The 22,438-nt window shown below is 37.9% G+C and overlaps 1 protein-coding gene across 7 annotated transcripts in view; it reads right to left on the minus strand.

Annotated features, from left to right (window-relative positions):
* Positions 1 to 22,438, minus strand: part of SPPL3 (signal peptide peptidase like 3) — a 60,731-nt gene that overhangs the window by 34,837 nt on the left and 3,456 nt on the right. The window contains exon 1 of one of the 7 annotated variants that reach the window (XM_075167341.1): positions 10,466 to 10,503. The exons of the other annotated variants lie outside the window; for them this stretch is intronic. Coding sequence (XP_075023442.1) covers positions 10,466 to 10,488 — 23 coding nt within the window. The 5' untranslated portion in view covers positions 10,489 to 10,503. Of the gene's footprint in view, positions 1 to 10,465; positions 10,504 to 22,438 lie in introns of those variants that run through there. 7 annotated transcript variants of the gene reach the window in all.

Raw genomic sequence — 22,438 nt, forward strand, 5'->3', positions numbered from 1 at the left:
AAACCTTTTTCTGTTAAAAACATTATCTGAGCTACCCTTTTAGTTCACCCGTCTGTTTGCCAACAGAACAAAGAATTACATGTTTCACAGTGTTTAAGAATTATAGTAACTGGAAGATTTCCAGATTTCACATGCAGCTTGGAGCACTCACTTCCCTGCAGGAATGGGAGCACAACTTCCAGTCCCTGCATGGAAGCATAAGAATACCTTACTCATTCAAAGGAGCATTATTTCAACCAACACAGAACGGCGTCCCTGCACCTCAAAAGCATCCTCAGCTCCTGACCTCCCCACCGCTCTAGTGAACCACACTAAACAGGATACTTGGAAGCAAAATTTGCAATCAGTGGTTAACAGAGAAAAATTACATCTTCAAATAAGTTGTACTGGACACAAGTATCTGTTTGAGTATTAAGCAGCCAGAACCAAAATAAATATCCAAAAACATGTTGAACATCTTTGACATTGCTGCAACAGAAAATACAGGCTTTTTTATTTCATACTGCCCATTTGTAGACTGAATGGGAGCCTGGATACATAATTTTCACCTCTTACCTACACACAAATATAAATTTACTTTTTTGAGGTTCATTGTTTTATTGAGGAGGGTTGTTTGGTTGATTTGGTTTGGGTTGGGGTTTTTCCTGTAAAACAAACAAAAGAAGACCTAGGAACCTCCCCTTCTTTCTTTCTTTCTCAAAGAAAGAAAAAACAAGATGTCATGAAAAACAGGGCATGCTTTTACTGCCAAATATATGTCATCACCAGTGAAGGAATCCTCTCCAGAAGTAGATTTTGAAACTGTATCATAAGTATACATGCCTGCAAACATTTTTTGAAAATGTGAACAAAACATCCATACAATGATGGCTGCAATAATGGATCCCCATGGAAGAAAAGTTAGTAGGTATTATTTCAGTGAGTTAAACTGAACAAGAATCTATGGAAAAACACATTTGATATCAAAACACAGGGCCTGTTAATAGTGACTGTGTTACTCAATTTTGTATTTTAATTGTGTCATATTTATTTTAATTGAGCTGTTTCAGATCAGCTAACTTGTCCCAGAACACTGGCATCCTACTACAGACCAGCCTCAGCAAACTGCTGAGCCGAGGCACAGCCCTGGTTTTCATTTTTAAAACAACTATTACTTTTACCCCTTCTTGACAATTAAATCTAAAGGACTCCAGCTTAAGATAGGATTTGCCTATGTTGGTTTGAAAATCAAAAGTCTGAGGCAAGAGAGACTAACAGGTCAGCCCTACACTGTAAATTCTAGCCACCTTAAGTCAGCTCACCTCTGACTTCAGCGATTTAATAGAGCTCTGCCAACAAAACCTCCTTTTTCAAACATTTGCCATTACAATTAGCTTGGGTTTTGCTAGTAAAACTTCTTTTACTCATGGGCAGGAAAAGAAGAAAGAGGTGGAAAACCAGTAAGCTGACCTGGTAAATTATCGTTTTTGAGAAGTGAGTTTTCATTCAGGCCAGCAGTTGCACAATTACCAGGTGCAAAAGACACAAAGATGAAAGGAGTCAACATGCGGCCAGGGACAAGGTGGGACTAAAACCCTTTCAGGAGAAGCTTACAGTTCGGTCTGATTAAGCACATTGTAATACACATACCTGTAATCCAAGCTTTACTGGAGCTAATGTAAATTAAACAAAACTAACCTTCCTATTTCCCTCTAACTAACCTTCTACGCAGAAGTTAGCACTGGTTTAATTAAGTTGGTTTTCAAAACAGACCACAGGTACTGTAGTTGCTGCAATCTATGACAACATCTTATAATATTTGGTGCTATTTCAGTCCTTCCAGATTTGTTTTCACTCGTAAACTCTACGGTTGCAGCATGCAGTAGTATCCATCTCTTGAAAACTGTAATAAAGTTATCTCTCCCCACAAGCCCTTTGAGCACCTGTACACTTTTATAAGTCCAGATACCTTTGCTACAGCTGCATGGTCCTATCACAGTATAGCATCTTGAGGTACTGGCCATCCACTAACGAGACTGTCAAGTAAACCCCAGCATCATTAATATGTAAGGATATTCAGTGAGGTACAAGAAGTACTGCCTTTGCAAGGGCCAAACTATTAGTATGTTAAAAAACATGTTTCATGAGAATGAGAAAAAGAGGTAAGACTCATTTGCTGAACTAAGTAAAGCAACTGTCTTCTCTGTAATTGTATTCATAGTTTATCAATTTATAGAACACTTCAGTGTACTGCAGAGGATAGAGTGAAGTTTTGCTGTAGTACCATGTAAATTGCCAAACAAAAATATGAATATAATGCTTTGTGGAAGAATTAAGATCAGCAAATATCAGAACAAGATGTAAATATGTAACTATGAAAAAATATATATAAATACATGTATGAGGCATCTGACAAAGCAAGAAGGCTGCAGCTTAGCCACAAGAACAAACTGACCACATAGGAAGACTTTCCTCATCTGGAAAACTGTTTCCACCTTCCACAAATAATCAAAAGGAGGATTGTAACGAAGGAGAAGAGAGGAGGTCAAATCAAGATCTGTTACACACAGAGCCACAAGCATATTTCTTTGTGTAAATTTTCAAATTCCAACAGACCAGTGAACTCTGCAAAGGTCAGTCCAATATTTAGCCTACCCCAAAGCTTTGCTGAAACAGCTCTTCTATCTAAATTACCACTTTCAACTGCATGAATTTTCCAAAAATAGCCCTTTTTACATCAGAAAAAAAAAGGCAAATCAAGAGAGTGGTTACTGTAATTTAAGTCTACGGAGTACCACTGTGCAAGCTGTCTACAGTTTTATGCTAGACAGCCTCATCATGATCCAAACAACATTGTGCTTTCAAGAAGGGCCGTCTGGAAATGTCAGTGGTTATCCCCAGCACAGGAAAGTTTTCTGCAATTTTGACAGCTAAGACCTTTTTGGGTTATAAAGGTATCAATTTACATCCTAGTCATATATGCAACCCAGAGTTTTCAACCACTTGGTAGTACAGAAGACTGCTTAGTGCTAGGTTTCATTTTATGGCACTTACTTTAGTTACAGGAAGAAGATAAAAACCTCCCCAAAGTCTTCACCTTAGGCTCCCATCTATATTTTGATCTCTGTAAGTTTTTTTCGACTTAACAGAAAAGCTCATTAACAATGACTACAATCACCTAAAACACGAGGATGCTCCCTACTTCCAGTTTACAATAAAATACATTTACTGCTTGAAAAACGAGTACAAACCTCTTCTGCACAAGAATCCCCCATTCAATAACAAAGCCCCGTCCAAGCTATATAGTGAGATGTCTACAACCTAACGCTTACTGCTGCCAGCCACAGCACAGTCAGAACAGACTCGATGTGGGCTCAGTGTGGGTATTTTGCTCTGGAAGAGCAGGAAGAGCTGTTCCGAGCAGGGTTAGAAGCCACTGCAGTGAAAATGCTGACAAGCAATTTATATCATGACTCAACATTGTTAACACAGCTACTGCAGCACAGGTTATTACTTTCAACCAACAGCATCTCAGAGGACCCTAAGCTATAACGAAAAGTTGTCCGAGCTGATAAAACATGAGAGTTTTCATTATTTGGAATTAAGTATTTGTCCCAATCTTCACTGCTGCTCCATCTGGACCAGGAAGACAGTGGTGAGCAAACATCTCATCTCGGTCTCACAATTAAGAGATTCATATTTACTTTGCAAGCTATTGCCAATTAATGTACCACCTCTGACAACAACATGTCCTGTAAAAGCGTCTTACATACACACAAAAAAATTGTTTTGACTAAGAGGGAAAAAAAAAACAACCACCAAACCCAATCTTCTCTCCCACATATTCCCAGAACACCAAAATAAGCTCATATAACTGGTCCTACTGGACTAGCCTTACTTTTGAGTACTTTAAAACTGTGCCACTCAGACTAAGTTTTTCTAAATTTAGAAAAGCGGGTGATAGTAAGACTTCAGCTCTACACTTGTTCGTCTCAAGAACAACAAAAAGTTTCTTGGGCCTGTAGCAGACTGAAAGCTCTACAATACTATCAGATTACTTTGGCAGACAGACACACAAAAGTCAAACACCTAAGATGAATCAATCTATTCTCCAAACATACAAACATGATAAAAAGGCATATTAATATAAGCAGAAAGTATCATCGTTATTCCTGATAATACAAGAAAAAAGTCCTAGTGGGGGAAAAATGAGCTTCAAGTGGGTCAAGGAACCACCAGCAGTTGAACCCAGAAAATTTAAGGTATGTTTAATTTCCTCATTGAAGCAGAAGCACTGACTGAAAATAACACACCTTCTACTTTCCAATGTAAGTGAAAAACAAGGAGTTTAAAACATATTGAAAAAACCCAACAAAAGAACAAACCTTACATGTAGAGTGAAAAGCTTTAAGTAAAATCTCACACCAGGTTTTCTGTAATACTGTAATGATAATATTTAATGGTTCCAGTACTTCACTTGTAGAGGAATAATGCACTGCTTGTTCACAAAACCATGTAATTCTAAAAAAATCAAACAGCAACATATTTTGCTTTTTAAAAAGCAAATGCAAGGCAACTTCTTTACGAAGAATAAACTCCTTTAAACAGGCAAAAAAATTCAAGCATCAAACATCATTAGGATCTACATTACCGGTATGTCAAGCAGCAGCTTTTCGCTGCTGAATGGATCCCACCCAGAGAGAATGCACAAAGCCATATTTGAACACACAGCGATTCCCATGATTAGTTCAGTTACAACTGAGGCGGTGGAGGGGGGAAATTAAGCTTAAAACTGGGATTTTGCTCCTGTTCTGATCAAGTCATTGACTCCCTATTAACTCGAGTTAAAATTCTCACACCCACAAGCACACGACACACTCCACAGTCCCTTAATCAAAGGGAAAGAATGGCTATCTTACTTAGTACAGAAAGAAAACAGAAACAAGTGAATCAGAGAGCTACATGTATTTATTACAGGAAGAAAACTTCTGAGTATAAAGCACCAAAATGATACACTACAAAGAAATACAGACAATCAATGCAGCATGTTTCCAAGGTACCTATGCCAAAGGCTTTGTGACTCAGGGTAGCGTGAAGCTAGGAAACAGACTCCAGCTTTAATTGTTAGTACGGCACTAAATGCATATAAACAGACTCTAATGCAATTAACTTGTTAAAACTGCATGATTTAGTACAGAAATCAATTAAGGTTTTGCATTATGAGCATTATGATTTGCCCATACTACTGAGCCTACTAATACTAGTATTTTGGATAGACACTTCTGTAGTCACATTTTTCCTGAGGTTTTCTCTCCTCTTCATTTCTCTTCTTTTTAATCCTATTTTGTAAGAGCAAACAATAAATTCAGCACAGGAAAGAAAGAGGACTATTAAGGGAGAAGACAGGCACTGGTATTTAAGTGTGAATTTAGCTTTACTGTGAGCAGAACTATCAGCCTATCACTGGAACGAGTGCAGAAAAGAGTTTCTAAGATGACTAGGAGAGCTAAGAACTGAGTTTATTTAGCCTAGAAAAATACACAGCAAGGGGAGAAGCAGGCACACAGGTAAAAGGAAACACCAAATACGAGATTAAAATGACTTAAAATTGTGTTACTAACAATAGGGGAATTCACATTCTTTCCCAACGCTAAATGGTAAACTGATCCAGTTGAACAATTTTTCCCCCCCAAATTCAAGTTCATTTTCAGATCAACATCTCCATAGTCACACAAACACTAGTGACAATACAAGAGATGGCAGTTCTTACCCTTTCATGCATTGTGCTTTTGGGGTGTGGGGGGAGGGGAGACAAAACCCAAACAATACAAAAAACAAACAGACCCATTCCAAATGTATTATCCAGTATGTTCTTTTCAGTCCTGAGAAACAAGAAAAAGAAGGAGAACGTGTCCTACTGCTCTTTTGTACTCATTCTAAGCAGTGGAGGTTTAATGAAACGATGTTGAGACAGATTATTAGAGGCATCTCACATGCTGAGCCTCTGAACGTTGCCAGGCTTATTAACAGCAAACTTTCATAACAGCAGCTGTCATGTCTTCAATATTGCACCACATAAACCTTCCGGACAAACTGAAGTACATGAGGCTTCATGTACAGGATCAAGTGAAATTTATATTTGACCAGTATCAAATTACGCCCACTTGAAAATTTAACTAGTTTTATCACAGAGATACTGTCATTTCATTATGTACCATTCTTCTTCTACAAACACAGAATTGAAACATATACACCAAATCAGTGTCAGACAACACAGAGGGTGTAATATTTCTGCAAGCCCAGGAGTAACTAGGATCAAAAGCTACTAGAAATCCCAAATGAAAACAAAAACATTATTTTTACTGGACAAAATGTTCGCCTTTTAAAAAGCAAACTTCTATGTAAAGGCATCAAGATAACATTACACAGGAAAGCAAGTCTTCTCCTATTCACAGGTTATCCATTAATTTGCAATGGTCATCCTAAATATACAACTGACACTCCATAGCAAAAGGACCAAGATGGTAACTTCTGTTCACATCTCCCTCTCAGTTTAACATTCATTTTATTTCATTAATTCAAGCTGTACTCATTTAATGGGTGTTTTATGCTAGACAAACTGGAACACATCAGACCAGTGATCCACTTCTAAAAAAAACGTTTTTACTTAGGTATTCATTAAATGTTACAGCAGATTCAGATTAAGTCTTCAACAACAGAACTCTAACCTGGACAGAAGTCCAATTCAGCACTGCTAGGAGCAGCCGCATCAGATTTTTCAGGTGTTATTAAAAATCATTACACTTCCAACCACATGGATAGAAAGGAAAATTCATAAATACAAGTCAGGTTAAATTCTATTTTTCCCATCTTAACAGAATTGCTTTGAAAAGTGTAAACTGACACTTCTGTGTGAATCCTGAAGCCCACTGAAACAACAGTCTCCAATTTTTATATTAACTTACAATAATTTCCCTAAGGGTTAGGGAATTAATAGCTCAATACTTTTAGGAAACATACAGAACCACAGGGCTTGATAGGGATGTCCATGTACCAGCAGGCTCAAAATGACTTAAGATACGCCTGCCATCTAGGAGCTACTATAAAACAAACACTATGTGGTTTTGAAGACATGCTGGTGATGCTATAATAGAGGACTCAGCTTTCCAGGAAATTTTACACGCTGGAAGCCTAAATGCTGATCTTTCAGCATCTATTTCGATTCACGTTTTCATGTAATATATGTAGTAAATAACAAAATACAAATTAAAGCAAATGACCAGATTTAAGCATTTCAAATTAACAAAATAGTCTTTTTAACTCAGGAACAGTCTCACGCTATCACAATGCATACAAGTAAAATCAAACAGTATTTGTGGAGAGGAACAATCTCTTATTAGACCAGCTAACATACAACTGGAGAGACATAAGCTTTTCAATACATAAACACGAGAGGTTTTGAAATCCTCAAGGGGTACATAAACCCCTACATATCAGTTAGTTAAAAAAATTCCCTCTCACCACAAATATATTTACCACCATATCAACAATATAAGAAAATTGGTATAGTAACTAACTAAAATTTGAAAACCTTAGGTCTTCCTGCTTGAGAAAAAAAAAAGTGTAGTGCTAAAGATACTCAAAATATATTAAGAAAGTGAAAAAGGAACGTCACAGTTCTCTAAGCAGCACCTGGAAACTGGTAAGGGGGAAAAATACCCCTCAGCTGCAAATGCAATTTTTTAGCAATCAGTATTGCTGAAATTTGGCATTTCAAAACACATTAGCATATTTGCATAAGACTTTTGTTCTAGCCATTCAAGTTTCAAGCTAGGCAGCCAGGATACATTTTTAAAGCAGTATTCTGTAAAATCAAGGGTGTAAGACAGCTCATATAAAACAGAAGTCTAGCTCTCTACAAAGCTATTTCAGTTAAACACATTTAATTCATTTAACTTTCAGAACTTTCTTGAGGTTTTTCCCCATACACATACAATGTATATGGGAATGCCTTAAAACCATTACGTACAACCTAAGTTTTCTTCTCCAAATCCTGTACTGTATCTGTAACATTTTTGTATTTTCTGAATCCAGAAAACTGTTTAACACTGATAGAGGACAATTTTCTATGAATCAACTACCCCAATCAAAAAATCTACTTTTTTTCAGCCAGAATGCAAATACCCGGAGTCTGAGAAACATTGCAAAGGCATTCCTTCCTTTCTAACTTGGCACCTCTGCTCAGTTTCATCCCTGTTTTGGATTCCCATGTCTCAAAGACACCTACAAAAATACTACAGAGGTAAATCCTCCCCACATCCTTCCGTAATCCTCAGAGTTACTTTAAGCAATAGAACAGTCTGAAAATACCAGAGTCCCCTGGGAAGCCAGAGATTACATGCTGTTGTGCTGCATTTATATTTCTGCTGATATTTCTTGCTCAGGAACAAAATGCTTTCCTGGAAAAGGTTTTGTAGTGAACATCCAGATGTTTAACCTTCCTAAAAATAACCGAGTTCACCCTTGGAACACTCTGAATCCCAGAGCATTCTACAGACAAAAGCACTCACATCATAACTAGAAGAAGATAAAATTAACTCCAACAAAAGTTAAATTCAGAAAAACGTAGTAGCAAGATGACAAAGCTGACTCAAACATATTAGCATTTTTTGTTAATTGCTAGTTTAAGTATTATACATAAGCCACCTACTAAATTTAGACATAATTCACATTCAGTTTGTCACTTTGCTTTGATTCTTGAGTCCATAATAATATTAAAATGCTATTTCACTTTCACAGCATTATTCAGATTTGAATGTACAGTGATGAACAAAGTAAAACCAATAATTTAAAAATATCGCTTAATCATCCTTAATATTTTATTTGAAAACTACTTTTGCCTAAGAAGTAAAGCACAGTAAGGATGTAGCTACCATAAATTTTAAGCTGTTTTTAAAACACTATTTCATTACTGCTTAGTGTTTGGGGGACTTTTTAAGTTAAGTTTTTATGCATGAACAACTGCATCTTATGTTTTTGAAATATAAAAAGAGAAAATTATCTTAATCAATATGTAAGTGATTAACTTTCACCAGTCATGCATAAAGTTGCAAATCAAATACTACAATCAGAGACAGAAAAGTAAATTACATACATTTCATTCACAGACATCAATTCCAAAAGTTTACAGAAACAAAGACACAGAATGCAGAAGAAAAAATGTGCTGCTGCTTCTGGACATTCGAAAAGTAATTTTAATATTTGAAGTTTATAAGTAACACCTAGGTGGAACACACTTATGCTCTGTGTGTCAAATTATTAAGAAAAAAAAAAAAATCAGCTCTGCTCAAATTCATCCCAAGCTAGAAAAAAAAACCCCACAACGCTCTGGTAAGTGTGATTTCAGTCCACATACAAGTACTAATACCTACTATATAGCTATTTAACTGTCACTTTTGCATAGCTGCTAGCGTGTGAAAATATCAAAAGGCTCTGGATGAGAAACAGGAAGGAGCTTTGGAATTTATCTCTATTAAATATTATTCTTCCACAGATTCCAACAGTGAAGATCGAAGTGGCTACTTGAGACTTACATCACAGATCCCAGATCATCCAGACCAGATTTTTGTCAAGCCCAGCAAATGAAGGCTAGAACGATGCTGTTCCAAGGATGGACTAAAGCATGGCTAGAGAAGCTTCCCCAAGCGCAGACACAAATCACAGATAAGTCCCATGTCACTGTATCTGGAAAGAAGCATGCACGCACATACACAAAAGACTTTCCCTTTAGGCTTCTCTGTCTCCCGCTCTGGAAATGAGCAGAGGCTGATAACAAGGCATAAACTGCTCTAACACTTCACAGGAAGCAAAGCGCAGGATTAAGCAGTTTAAAATCGAAAGAGCACAAAGTTTAAGACATTTTTCCTGCCTGTTTTGTTTCCTATATTTTAATTTTAAGTGTTCTAAATCAAGGTATCTGAAATGCAAGAAAAAGCAAATAATTATGTCAAAGGAACAAAGTTGGGTGACATCTTAATGCGAAAAAGTGACAAAAAAGTGACAGATCTGATTTCTGGCTGAAAAACTGAAGAGAACTTTTCTTTATTCAGGACCTAACACTGGTTTGTCCAAATGTTTTCCTCTAATCTCTGCAGAAATTACTGTAACAGTACAACCTTGGAAAGCACGTTTTCAACCCCAAACTAGTTCTAAAAATACTAAACACATACAGAGCCATGCTCACGGCACACATCTTACGGCAAGGGCTCACATTTTTTTGTGATACTGCAGGAGATGCTTAGGAGACTGCATTTGTGCAAGTCAGAGCGAAGTTTTCAGACAGCAGCTAGTACTTGCTGACACCTCAGCAGATGAATGGGAACACTTCCCTTTTTTTCAACTGTCGTGCCCTCTACAAATTTGTTTGAGATGTTCAGCCAAATGGTGTTGTAACAAATGGAAACAGAGGTTATTCGAGTCCTCCTACCTAAGGCATCTGAAGCACTTCATTTACAAGATCACGCTCCCTATGCAGTCAGTGGAGAAAGGCATGCTCCTACCACAGGTTTGCAATTATCCTCTGGTCCCTCCGTTCAGTTCAGGTCCTTACGCAGTCCTAAATTTGGAGTTTAAAATTAAGATGATGTGAATAATCACCCCATAATTTCTGAAACAGATATGAGTAAGAATTCAGTAATCTATGTAAACTTTGTTGAATAGCTGGTATTTTCTTTCTCTGATGAATAACTTATTGTGAAGGTAAGAAACATATGAATTGGCACTAGTATGATTTTGGAAAACTACATACAAAACACATACACAATCCAAAATAGTTTTCACCCAGTTTAGCTCATGATGCAGCCAGTCTTCATTCTTTTCTCTTTCAACAGCTCTCACTTACTACGTTCATCTAAGCAGCCCCGTGGGAAACCACAGACATTACTAAATATTAGGAACTCTGTGGAAGGCAAACGCTGGATTTGATCAGGAATGTGATGACAAAGAGTTTGCTCTAGGCTTCTTTCATGTTTTAGAAAGCCAATTTGCTTACGAATTCTTTTTAGGGGGAGAATGACACAGATTCCACAGATGAAATCATCTATATGAAATCTTGTATCACAAAACAGGAAGTATGAACCACAATGTCTGCTCTCCCAGGAATGAAGGAGGGTAAGTATCTAATCACATAGGTCCTTGACAAAGGAAAACAGCATCTTTTTTCAAGAAGAAAGGCTAGAAAAGCACTTTCTCTTTTAACATTAGGCATCTTATTTTCTCCTGCAGTAGGTGTGCAATGGCAGCTAATACTAATGATCTGTAACTCTGCTTGTATTTTCTAAGAGACAAGCACTTTACAGTAACGAGTCCAAGAAGTGATATAACAGAAATATTTTCAACTCCAGCATACGCAACGCAAAGCTACTATTTAGACAAAATGCTGGACTAATGGCTACATCCCAGATTGAACAGAAGACCTAGATTCAGGAGCACATACCAGCTCATAACTCCCATTTCAACTTTAAAGATGGAATATGTCTTAGTGTGAAAATTACACTTGATACAGAACACAATAGTTTGTTAATCAGCAAAGCAGGTAACTGATTACCTTGCCATTAAACTCTGCTGAGATCACAGACTTCCAACTTTCTCTTAATGTCATGAAAACAACACCACGGATCTTAAATCTGACCAACAGTTACATAAAGGGTTTCTCAGCCGCTCTCTTCACATTTTCTACTTATGAGAGTTTTTGTAACTTTCCAGCGGGGAAAGCATAGCTTAGCTAGGCAGCAAGGAGGTTTTGTAGCTGATCTAAAACAGAGCAACACCGTAAGTTGAATTAGGAACCACTGCTAAGCACATGGCAGCAGAAATACAACACGTTTCTTGAACCTTACTCAGCACACCTTCACATTCATGTGATCTTTCTTCTCGGGGAGAGCGCGCCCTGACTTGACAAAGGTTCGTCACCTTCCTAATTGCAAAATGAAAAGCAGGTTCTAGTACATCTCTAGTGCACTTATATATATATAAAAAGATTTGAAAAAATGAATTCTGTTATAAAAATTGCAAATGGTATTACAGAGTTGTGCAGGATTTTTATTACCATTTTGGTAATATGTTCCCCACTTGCCATGTATCAGAACTGGGGAGGGAGGGGTATCTTTAAGTTTAGTAACACAGAATTAAAATTAGAAAAAAAAAAAAAAGGGGAAAGAAAGCTTAGTTACAAACATGCTAAAAATTTAACTGAGGACCCCCCCATTACCAAGAAAACATCCACTTACCATTGATTTCTAAAAAACATCTCGACATATTATATACCCAAGACACTTTTACAGAAGTTACAAAACATCTACTACTCAAAGCAAACTTTGTTTCCAAAATAAGAGTCTATGAAGTTCTATTACTTGGGCATTTTGCGGAGTCACTGTCCTCAGGTGTCCACAACCTTAAGAAAATCTACGTATTTGCTTAATTTTACAGTGTTGAATAGCTTGCATGGAAAAAATTTGGGACATCACTCCCCTGATAAGGCATCATACCTTCTCAGAATCATGAATTCACATCATTCACAACCATTTTTAAATTATTTCCTTTGTACCTCTCTCTTGCACAAATTGCCAGCAAAAGAATTAATAAGCCAGAGAAATGGAGGATAAGTTGGATCTCTTCAGATATTTGGGGGCATTACTCAGTGTCCGGAGGGGTCAGGAGATTCTGTTATCTTACTTCAAGAAACAGGTCTAAATTTTGAAAGACTATGGCACTGCAGCCTTTCCAATTAGTTATATAGATCCTATTAATAAATTGCCATAGAGTTCTAGAACCCTGTTCATCCAAAGCTATCCATTTCCTATGCGGTACCAAGATACAGGATATTCAACAACAAGTTTCCTAATAGCATGGAAAAATTCCGTTACAAAGAACTTCCAATAGTTAAACTATAAACAGTAAATTCAAGGCTATATTAGTAACAAGGGATAACAAAATTTCAAACTTTACCATAAAGAAAGGAAACTATATTAGTGTTTTCCAGAACTGAAGCAGTAAGTTATTTGAACAAGGTTCCAGACAATTAAGTCTTTAACATAAGAAAACACAGCCTGCCTTCTAGTAATGCAATTCAGCCTCGTCGCAGACACTGTCAGTCATCCAAGTCCAGACATGGCATTCTTCCGAAGAAGGTTGTTCAAGATAAATACTCTATACAACTAACAGCTCAACTTCACCTTCCTTCTCTTACAGCAATATTACCCGAGGAGTCAACATCCTCTGAAGATACAGGGCTAAGTTCATCTAATGTGCAGCTGAGCCAATGCCCATCATCCTGACCATATTTATCAACATTCAATCATATGCAAAATATTATAGTTGTCATGGTGCCAGCAAGCAGTTAAAAAAGGGCAATGACAAAAGAAAACAGATTAATTATGTGGCAGAAAGAGAGGACTCTCAGGATATGCAGGGAAATATCTGTTAGCCTGCAATATTCTGCAAGAGAAATCCTAGCGCGAAGGGCAGAGCCCCACACCAACACCGGTGCTGTGCTGAGACTGTCCTCCAGCCCATTCAGGCAAGTACAGATTTTGCATGGCCATCGTGGTCAGACGCTTGCCAAGGTGTCTTAATTGTGTGAACTGAAGTGACTCCTCAGTTTGCTACACCAAGAGCTAACCAGGCAGCCCTCAGCTGAAAAACACAAATAATCCAGCACTAAAGACGGGACAAGCTGCATTGCCTCTGAGGACCTAATAACTGACTTCACCTTGTAAATCTTATTGTAAAGCACTGTAAGATAAATCATGTAATCAATGCTTTGCTTGGACAGGAAACAACATACTGAGCAAAAATAATACCTAAATATTTAAGACAATAAATCTTAACAAATTTGTAATCTGACTTCTTACGGGAGGCAGAGTCAAGTAACTGACTAAAACAAAAAAGTTCAGATCAGAGTAAAAGAAGTATCTCCATCTGAAGCAACACAGAAAAATACAGCAGGTTTCCTAACAAGCACACAAAGGAATACCACTACTCAATGCTGTATCTGATCTCACCCAGGAGCCAAAACCAGAAGATGAAGTTGGTCCTCTTCTATGTGTACAGCTTCACTCAAGACACATACATCAAACTGGAGAGTCTATCTTGAGTGGCCTAACTCGGTCTCAAATGTATTACCTAAAACATTCTGTGCATATACCTGTTTAACTTATTTTCCTCGTGACCAGCTCCATCCTTTATCATTGGGCTCTTGCGCTAGCCCTGCTCCTCATCTTGCATGGGCATCCCGAGGTTGTCATCAAAGCTTCACTCCAGGAGAACAAACTGCCCCAGACCACTATAAAGTCTGTGCCCAGTTCTGGACTTTGTAACTGTCAACACATCTAGATCCAGCAGTGCAGATATTCTACTGCTAACCTTGCTCTAACTATCTGGAGTATAACACTCACTGGAGCCAAGACCTAATAAAAGAGGTGTTTATTCACATTCATAAGGTTTCTTTCTGTAAATGCTAGAGCTGATCAAGCAGAGCAGAACTCTGATGGCAGAACACGCTGCAAATCCCACCTCTTTGGCAAGTCACTGCCTCCTCGTAAAAGAAATGCAACAATTGAAGCTTCACAGTGGTTCAGAGACAGAGAAAGTGCAAGAATACTTGTACCAGAACCATACAACTGGTTTATCTGTGAGATACAGGTGTTTCGGTAACAAGCGCTACAGAAAAGCTTAACATGTACATATGCAGGCACTACTGGGAAGAATGAATTAATTTAAACCCTAGAACAGGTCCCAGGAACATATCCTAGCAGAGACCCCAGGATCTCCCATCTTCTCCAACAACGAAGTATCATCACTTTGTAGTTTGGACAAAATGCAGTCGGACAAACTGACGGAAGAACACTCATCTAAGATCTAATGTACAAAGACACTATGAAGTCCCCTCAGATTTGGAGGATATTGATACGAATACTGCATTGCTTCCTAGACAAAACACATCTTCCCATCCCAGTACAAAAAACACTTTTTCTCATTTCTAGGATTAAATTCCACAGTGATTCCCATACTTAAGTTACAAATATGCAGAATATCTTGATTTTTTTTTTTAAGATATCAAAAGGTAGTAGGCTCTCTAATCAGAAAAAAGTTTTTTTGTTTTTATCACTAAAGTCAGAAAAGAGGATATTATTTCACCTATATTGACTCTACTGTTGACTAAAAAAACAAAACAAAACCACACCTTTGACACTTAGGCCAGTATTTTATTGATTATGTGCTTGGAAATCCAAACTCTTTTTAGCAACATATTCAGAAGTCAGATCAAAAAATAAAACTAATGACTAATAGTTTAATCAAAGTATTTAACAATCAGGCCTTACAATCAACAAGCCAAAACCAAAGTCAAATTGATCAATATGACCTTGTCATACAGAAAGAGCAGCTCTGAGTACTATTGATGAGTTGAGTTACCCGCACAGTACAGCATTATGATATATACTTTATCATTACATGCCTGCGTAGAATTAAACACTATTTTCATAAAAACTCCATAAAAGAAAGAGTTAACACCATTAGCACCAAACTATGAATCTTCAGTGACAATGTTGAAAGTACGTTCCTGTACGAGTCAAAGCTATAGACTAGCCAGTCTGTCTCGCCAGAGTTAAGCAGCTTTCATCATGCCAGGTCTGTATCAAGACAAAATAACGTTGTCAGACGATGGCTGGTGAGATTCTGAAGCGAACGTGACTATCACAACTGCACTAAGTGAGGAGAGGGAATTCAGCTGGCATGAAATTACAAAATGCAGCCCATAAAAACAGACACCCTGTTTTTGCTACCTCCAATTAAGAGAGAGAAAACTCAAAAAAAGGTCTTGACAGTAACAAATGTGGCCACTTTACAGATAAACATGAGAGATGTGAGACTGATCTCTGCCTTACAACCAGAGTGCAAGAGAAGCATGGGACATTAATACACTTGAGTATCAGCCTTAAGGCAGCAGTTTCAGTTCCAGGAGCAAAAAACAGGCAGCAGCAGAACAGATGGAGGCTGTTTTCAACAAATTCTAGCCCAAATATCTAAAAACCTTTGTTTGTGACAACAACAAAAAGTAGGAACATTCTTTACAGAAGGTGCTTTAGGATTCTTATGAAACTTCTTCCAGTAAAGCACCCTGCAGAGCAGTATTTCTGGTTTATGGCAGACTTTTTTCATCTTTTGATTTAGCTTTAAGGTAACTCTTTTTTATATTCCATCTGCAAAAACATAAAAAATAAAGAGAAAGATAACTAGCTAGAAAACTAACATTGGGGTTCTTGTAAGGCACTTAAGTATGATAAAGAGGTTCTTTCTGTTCTGTACCATCTATAACTGCTTACAGCTGCATCTGCTTTAGCAGTAGTCAAGTTAGCAGAAAATTAAAAAAAAAAAAATATCCAGCTCTTCACCATTTGGCTTTAAAGTTTCCTTTTCTGAGAGGAAAAAAAAAAGCTCTTTAAACTATTTTCAACATAAAGCTTAGTTAGGTTCTACTCTTCATCTTCAAAACCCTACAGAGATCATAATATTCCCCACAAGAGCTTTTAGCCCTTTGTGATAACTTCTCAAGAGCAGCTATTCAAGTGAAGGTATAGGATCAGCCACCTCAAGAAAAGAGTTCACAGAGCAGATAATCTTTCCTCCAGCAAACAGACCATCAATCTGAACTTCTAAAAAGGACCAGAATGACCCTTGCGCCATCAAACCTAGAAAGCAAGACACAGACGTACCTCACCTGACCAGTCTGCGATACAGGCTATAGAAATCCACATAATCCAGCTCTGTTCGCCCTTTGCTATTTCACCAACCTCACCTTTAGCTAACAGTCACCTGGAAAATGGACCTCCCATTGACTAAGTAAGTCAAAGTCATGCTACACCTATTTTGTCTTGCCAAATGGGTCTGACACAGACGATGGTGAGATAAATCACGACAGTAGCCTTGAAAGTGGTAAATTTATACTAGTAAAAATAGTCCTTTGTATAACAACATACCATTCAGCTTTGGTCTCATACATCCACCATATCTGTACCAACAGCTAGTTGATCCAAATTATAACGATTATTCAGAATTCATTGTTGAATTTCTACCCACTACAAAAGTTCCCAAATATATTTAAATCAAGTTTTAAACTGAAGAAGTGCCACAGACACCAGAACTAACAGGCAGCAGAGAACCATAACTCAGCTGCTTTGTTCACCTCTGTCCTGCTAATCGCACTATTGCAGAGCTCAAATATTTGTAATGCTCACTCTTGCCCAAGCTATGCTATCTCAATTGGAGCAAACTGAACTTATTAATCCAAGTAACTACTGAAATTAAAATAAACCCTGAGGATACACACTTGATACTAGCTTAACCTGTGTGGAGAAACCCCCTGCAAAACTACCTGGGCATCACTGCTGTAAAGACAGGTGCACCAAATTTACATGCTGAGACCACTTGATTTTTTGTTCCACCTGAAACTAGGCTGCACCATGAATCCATCTGTACAGTGCTTTTGCTTTTCTAGCATGAAGTTGCTATTTGTGGTACTACTGACATAAAAAAAATGGTGTAAGCAAAGAGTTCCCAAACTTCTGTGATTCAGTGGAACACTATCAACTCTTAACATTTCCACTGATATCTGTAAACTTCTGCCAAATTTTTAAAGCTATTTAAAATTATGTATTGTTGCAAATTTACTGGAAGTTATTGTCTGGCTAGTTATCAGATGAACAAAAGGACTTTTGAAAGATACCTCTGTCCAAAACCAGCAGAGTCCATAGGAATGAAGTAGTAAATTTTGGCTTTTGAGACAGAAAGTGGCAAGCAGAAAAGCACTGACCAGGTTAGAACTAATCGGTAACACCAGAGGACTGGAGGGGGCTTGGCTTTGAAAGCCAGCAGTTCACACTGCACAGCACATTTTTTTTCTTTTAGCAGCTGGACTGAAGAATAATCTAGATTCAAGCCTACTGCTGCAGGTAAGCTTGCCAACTCATGCCTAAAGTTAAAAATTGAGCATGTGAACAGAGGGTGGAACCCCCTGGGTCTCCTCCTGCTTTCCCCACCTACCTCTGTCGTGAAGACGCCTGCAGAAATGCGGCTAAGGCGTAAAAATAGAAGAGAATCATTTTACAGTCTTCAGCTACATAACCATGCTGCATGGGAAAATACTTTCTTGGGTCAAAAGCCTATGAATTAGCTACAGGAAGTAAAGGAAGAACATCCAAACCTGACAGACACAGAAGAAAATACTGTTTTCAGAAGGAAGAAAGAGAGAAGAAATGAGAGTCAAACACCATCATTTTCCTTTCAGACTCCACTGGTTAGGGAAAATGCTACCATATATAAACTGTAAGATATGATTATCTCTCTCCAACTTCTACATGGGCAACTTAATTAACAAGGGAGGCATCTTAAGCACAAGATTGTGCAATAGAGAATAATTTTCTTAGCGCGTTCTCCTCTACGTCAGGACACTGGCTGTGATGATTTTAAAGAACCTCTGTTCTGACATCCTGAAAAAAAAAGTCACTCCATCCTTAAACCCTGTCCCCACACCAGCGAAGTATAAGGATAATCTCATTTAATATATTTATTATTTTGAATACTTGTTGTCATAGGATATTAATGGTCTGGTTTAATTGATTAGTTATCAGTTACAGAATATCCTTCCAAAAAGTCAGCAGAACATTCTTACCTCCTGATACCCCTGTCTATACCATGCTACTTAATGTGACATACAGATATGGAGGCTATCCAAGGGAATTTGGGACCTGGGGCTTAGACCTGGCCCTAAAAAGAACTACTCAACCGAAGCTAATAATGAAAATGACGGCACAACAGCGACACAATTAATCAGTTCCAGGATAATCTCATCATGGTGGTTCTGGTGGACAACGAGACAATGTATCACGAGAGCTGAGTTTCTGCAGGGATGGCCCATGAGAGGAGAACCCCGGTCTGGCAGATCAGAGTATTTCAAGCACAGACACCGCTTGTAAAAGATATAGGAGAAAAGATCATCTTTAGCATCCTTGGAAGAATTACAGAGGGAGAAAGGGGATCAGGAAGTGTTGCAATGACACGCATGCTCCATTAATATTATTAAATCATCACCTTTCAAAGTCAGTTTGATTGCCTGGATCCAGTTCAGCTAGCACACTAGCTTGTGTTTCACTCCACTTCACTCAACCCACATAATTGGCTAAATCGTTTCAATTTTAATCTTAATCAGTTACACTAAAGCAATCTAGCACCAAAAAGAAAATGTGCACAATGATTTTTTCTTTCAAAATTTCAGCCTTGGTTCTTCCTGGAAACTTTACTCAGATTTCACCAGAATTAAATTAGACTGTTTGACTAAGTGGCTTTTATTTGCTTTTAGAGTATATTATAATGCTTAGAGTCATCATAAAATGTCAAAGGGCAATAAAGATGGTGGCACTATGTTGACACATCACATTACTGAAATAATGAAATAAAATAGCTGAGATACTAAAAAAGACTTGAATCCATTTTGCTCTTCTTCCAAATACTAGGAAATTGAAATCACTGCATTTTAAAAAGCATGACATGTATTTCAAAGTACTTCTTGTAGGAATATTTCATAAGCACACATTTTTTGGCATTGTGTTTCAGTGACAAATGATTAATGACAGAGATTTCAGCACCTGAATCTAGTATTTAAAACCGTGGTATTCACCAAAACACATCTAATCTCAGAAGAACTCGATATCCCTAATTAATTTGGCCTGTCTGGTGGTTCCCACACAGTTCCAACAGCATCAGGTTGCTTAACTCGTACCAAAATCCCAAAGTGCACAAAATAAGCAATTACTTTATTGGATCACATTCTTCAATAAAAGAAAGAGATGCTTTCAGGTTCATCACAAAACACAAGAAAAGGTAGTGGTAACGGTAGATCCACATACCTAATAGCTCGCTTACCTATGACACAGGAAATCATATTCAGGTTCTCTTCTCTGCAGGAATTCAACCTTTCACCTCTAGAAAAGCATCCTGAACTACCCCCACAGACTACTGAGGGAGTTCCGAACTACATTTTTACCAAGGCAGGAAGTGGAACCCGGGTCACCGCCAATCCCAAATTAGCATTCTGATCATTAAGGCAGAAAGGCATACCTGCTTCCTGGTCCAGCAAATATTTACAGTATTCCATATGAAGTGAAACAGATTTAAAAGGACACACAAAGCTCAACCTCTGAATAACACATAGTTTGGTGATGAGAGCACTCCCCCGGAAGGTGAGAGATGCAAGGTCAGAAACCCTGGGGGATGAAACTGATCTCCTGTGTCCTGGACGGGTTCTCAAATCGCTGGGTAAAAAGCAAGGAACCATTGACTTCCACTGCCACAATATCCTGAAAAGGCTAAAGGCAGAACTGACAGAAATCTTAATTAAAATAGGTGCTGCACAGCAGCACCAAGAAAACATTGATTCATGTTCTTCGCTTTTAAATTTTTCTTAAGGAATTATTAATCTATGAGTAAATACAGCGTTCGTCTTGAAGCGGGAAAATTTTTTTCCCTTCGCTAATCAGAGCCATTAGATATATGTACATTCAAGCAACTGTAAACTTCAACTAATCCCACACTCTTTGCCTTATTTGTCTTTCAGTCCAGTAGACAGTCTCTGCCTACACGACATACAGTCTGAGATAGCAAAAGCTAGAGGGAGGACAACAAACAAGTGAAGTGAGACTGGTACTGAAAGACAAACATATTAACTATAAACCTGATATTCTCAAATTTACTGAGGTTTAAGTCACTTTTCTGATGCCGGATAATCACACACATTCATACAACGACATCCTTGTCCTCAGGAGGCTTCTAACAATCATTAAAATGGAATGTGGCTGGTAATTTCAGTTCCTGAAAAATGTAATATTAAAGGCCAAACTCCATGTTTCTATGCCAAGCTTTCACGAAAGATTTTAGACAGTACACATAACAGAATTTCATCTACATGCTTTGCAATCTGTCGCTTAAAAAAGTGCAATACTGTAAAAATTGAGGTGAATGATTTGTTTGGTTTCTATTGTAAACTGCCTCCCATCCTCAAAACACCTTAATTGGTCAGTTAAGGTCTCTCAACCTAAACTGAGCAAAGCAAGTAAAAAATCTTGAATGCAAAAAATGATTTTACTAGTACTTGACAAGTTCTGTCAACAAGCTTCTCTTACTCCCTGCCTTCCCACATACACATCTAATCCAGCCAACTAAGACTTAAAAGCACTACCTCAATCTTCTGGAAGACACTGTATTTTACTTCATGGCAGTAGCATGTTAAATGCAATGAAAGCAAATTCTCAGACCTCTGAATCTAGAAAGACTTTTAGCACCAACTGATTCGAATTCTCCCAGGAGCAAAGACAGCATTGTAAATTTACACTTGTTCCAGAACCTAGTAGCTTTATTGATTACTCTGACACAGCATTAGACTTAATTTCCACACCCTTTGCATTACGTAGAGAAGTTTCTAAATATATCACCACTTCACTCATCAAACATTTGATGGCTAATACAAGAATCATTCCACTGATTAAAACATTTAAGAGGGAGGTCAGTTGTTTTTTAAGGCTAGTGACTCAATACAGCAGCTTCTTCTTTTTGTTCTTAGCTTACTCTCCCAGCCTGTCTCCTAATCATCACCCTGACGGGACACGCACGCATTGCAATCCATATCACTGTTATACAACACTCTGGGAAAGGAAAAATTAAAAATATATTTGGTTTTAGTGTAGAAATCTCCTTCTCCTTCTCTCTTCACATATGAAGGAAGCTGTGAAAATCTTCTGTGTGTTCAAAGGGCAAAAAAAGAACAAAGCAATCACTATTGCCAGACTGGCCAACAGTAAAAAGGGAGGGGGTGTTACATCAGGCCTTGAAAAACACTAAACACCTACTAACTGAAACAAACAACATATGCATGCTGCTGTGCCCTCTAAATAGGATGCAGCGCAAAAATCTCACCACAAGGTGCTAGAAATTAAGGGAAGACAAGTATTTCACGAAGTCATGATCTAGGTCCTGCTGCTTCTGTATTCATCTGTTGTAATACTTCCAACAGCTTAGTGCCTGAAGATAAAATCCTTGGCATTTGCTAACCTCTTACTCACATACATATACATTGGTGATGGGCAAAAAGCTCTTCCCCTATTTATTCCCGCTGTTGTAGCAGGAACTCTTGTCACTACCCAGCCCATTTCCTTGCTGGAGTACAGACAGGAAGCAAAGGGAAAACAGATATTCCACAACCTCTTTCCTCTCGCACTCCATTCCACTCGCAGGAAATTAATTTCAGTTCTCATTTAATCTAGAAAATCATGAGCAACCTTGCGATGCAGCAGTCACGTTCCTCGGTGGCTTGCAGATTTGAGTAACAGCGGTACAATACATAGCTCTCATA

This window comes from Calonectris borealis, chromosome 18 (genome assembly GCF_964195595.1).
Source record: "Calonectris borealis chromosome 18, bCalBor7.hap1.2, whole genome shotgun sequence".
Taxonomy (NCBI): domain Eukaryota; kingdom Metazoa; phylum Chordata; class Aves; order Procellariiformes; family Procellariidae; genus Calonectris; species Calonectris borealis.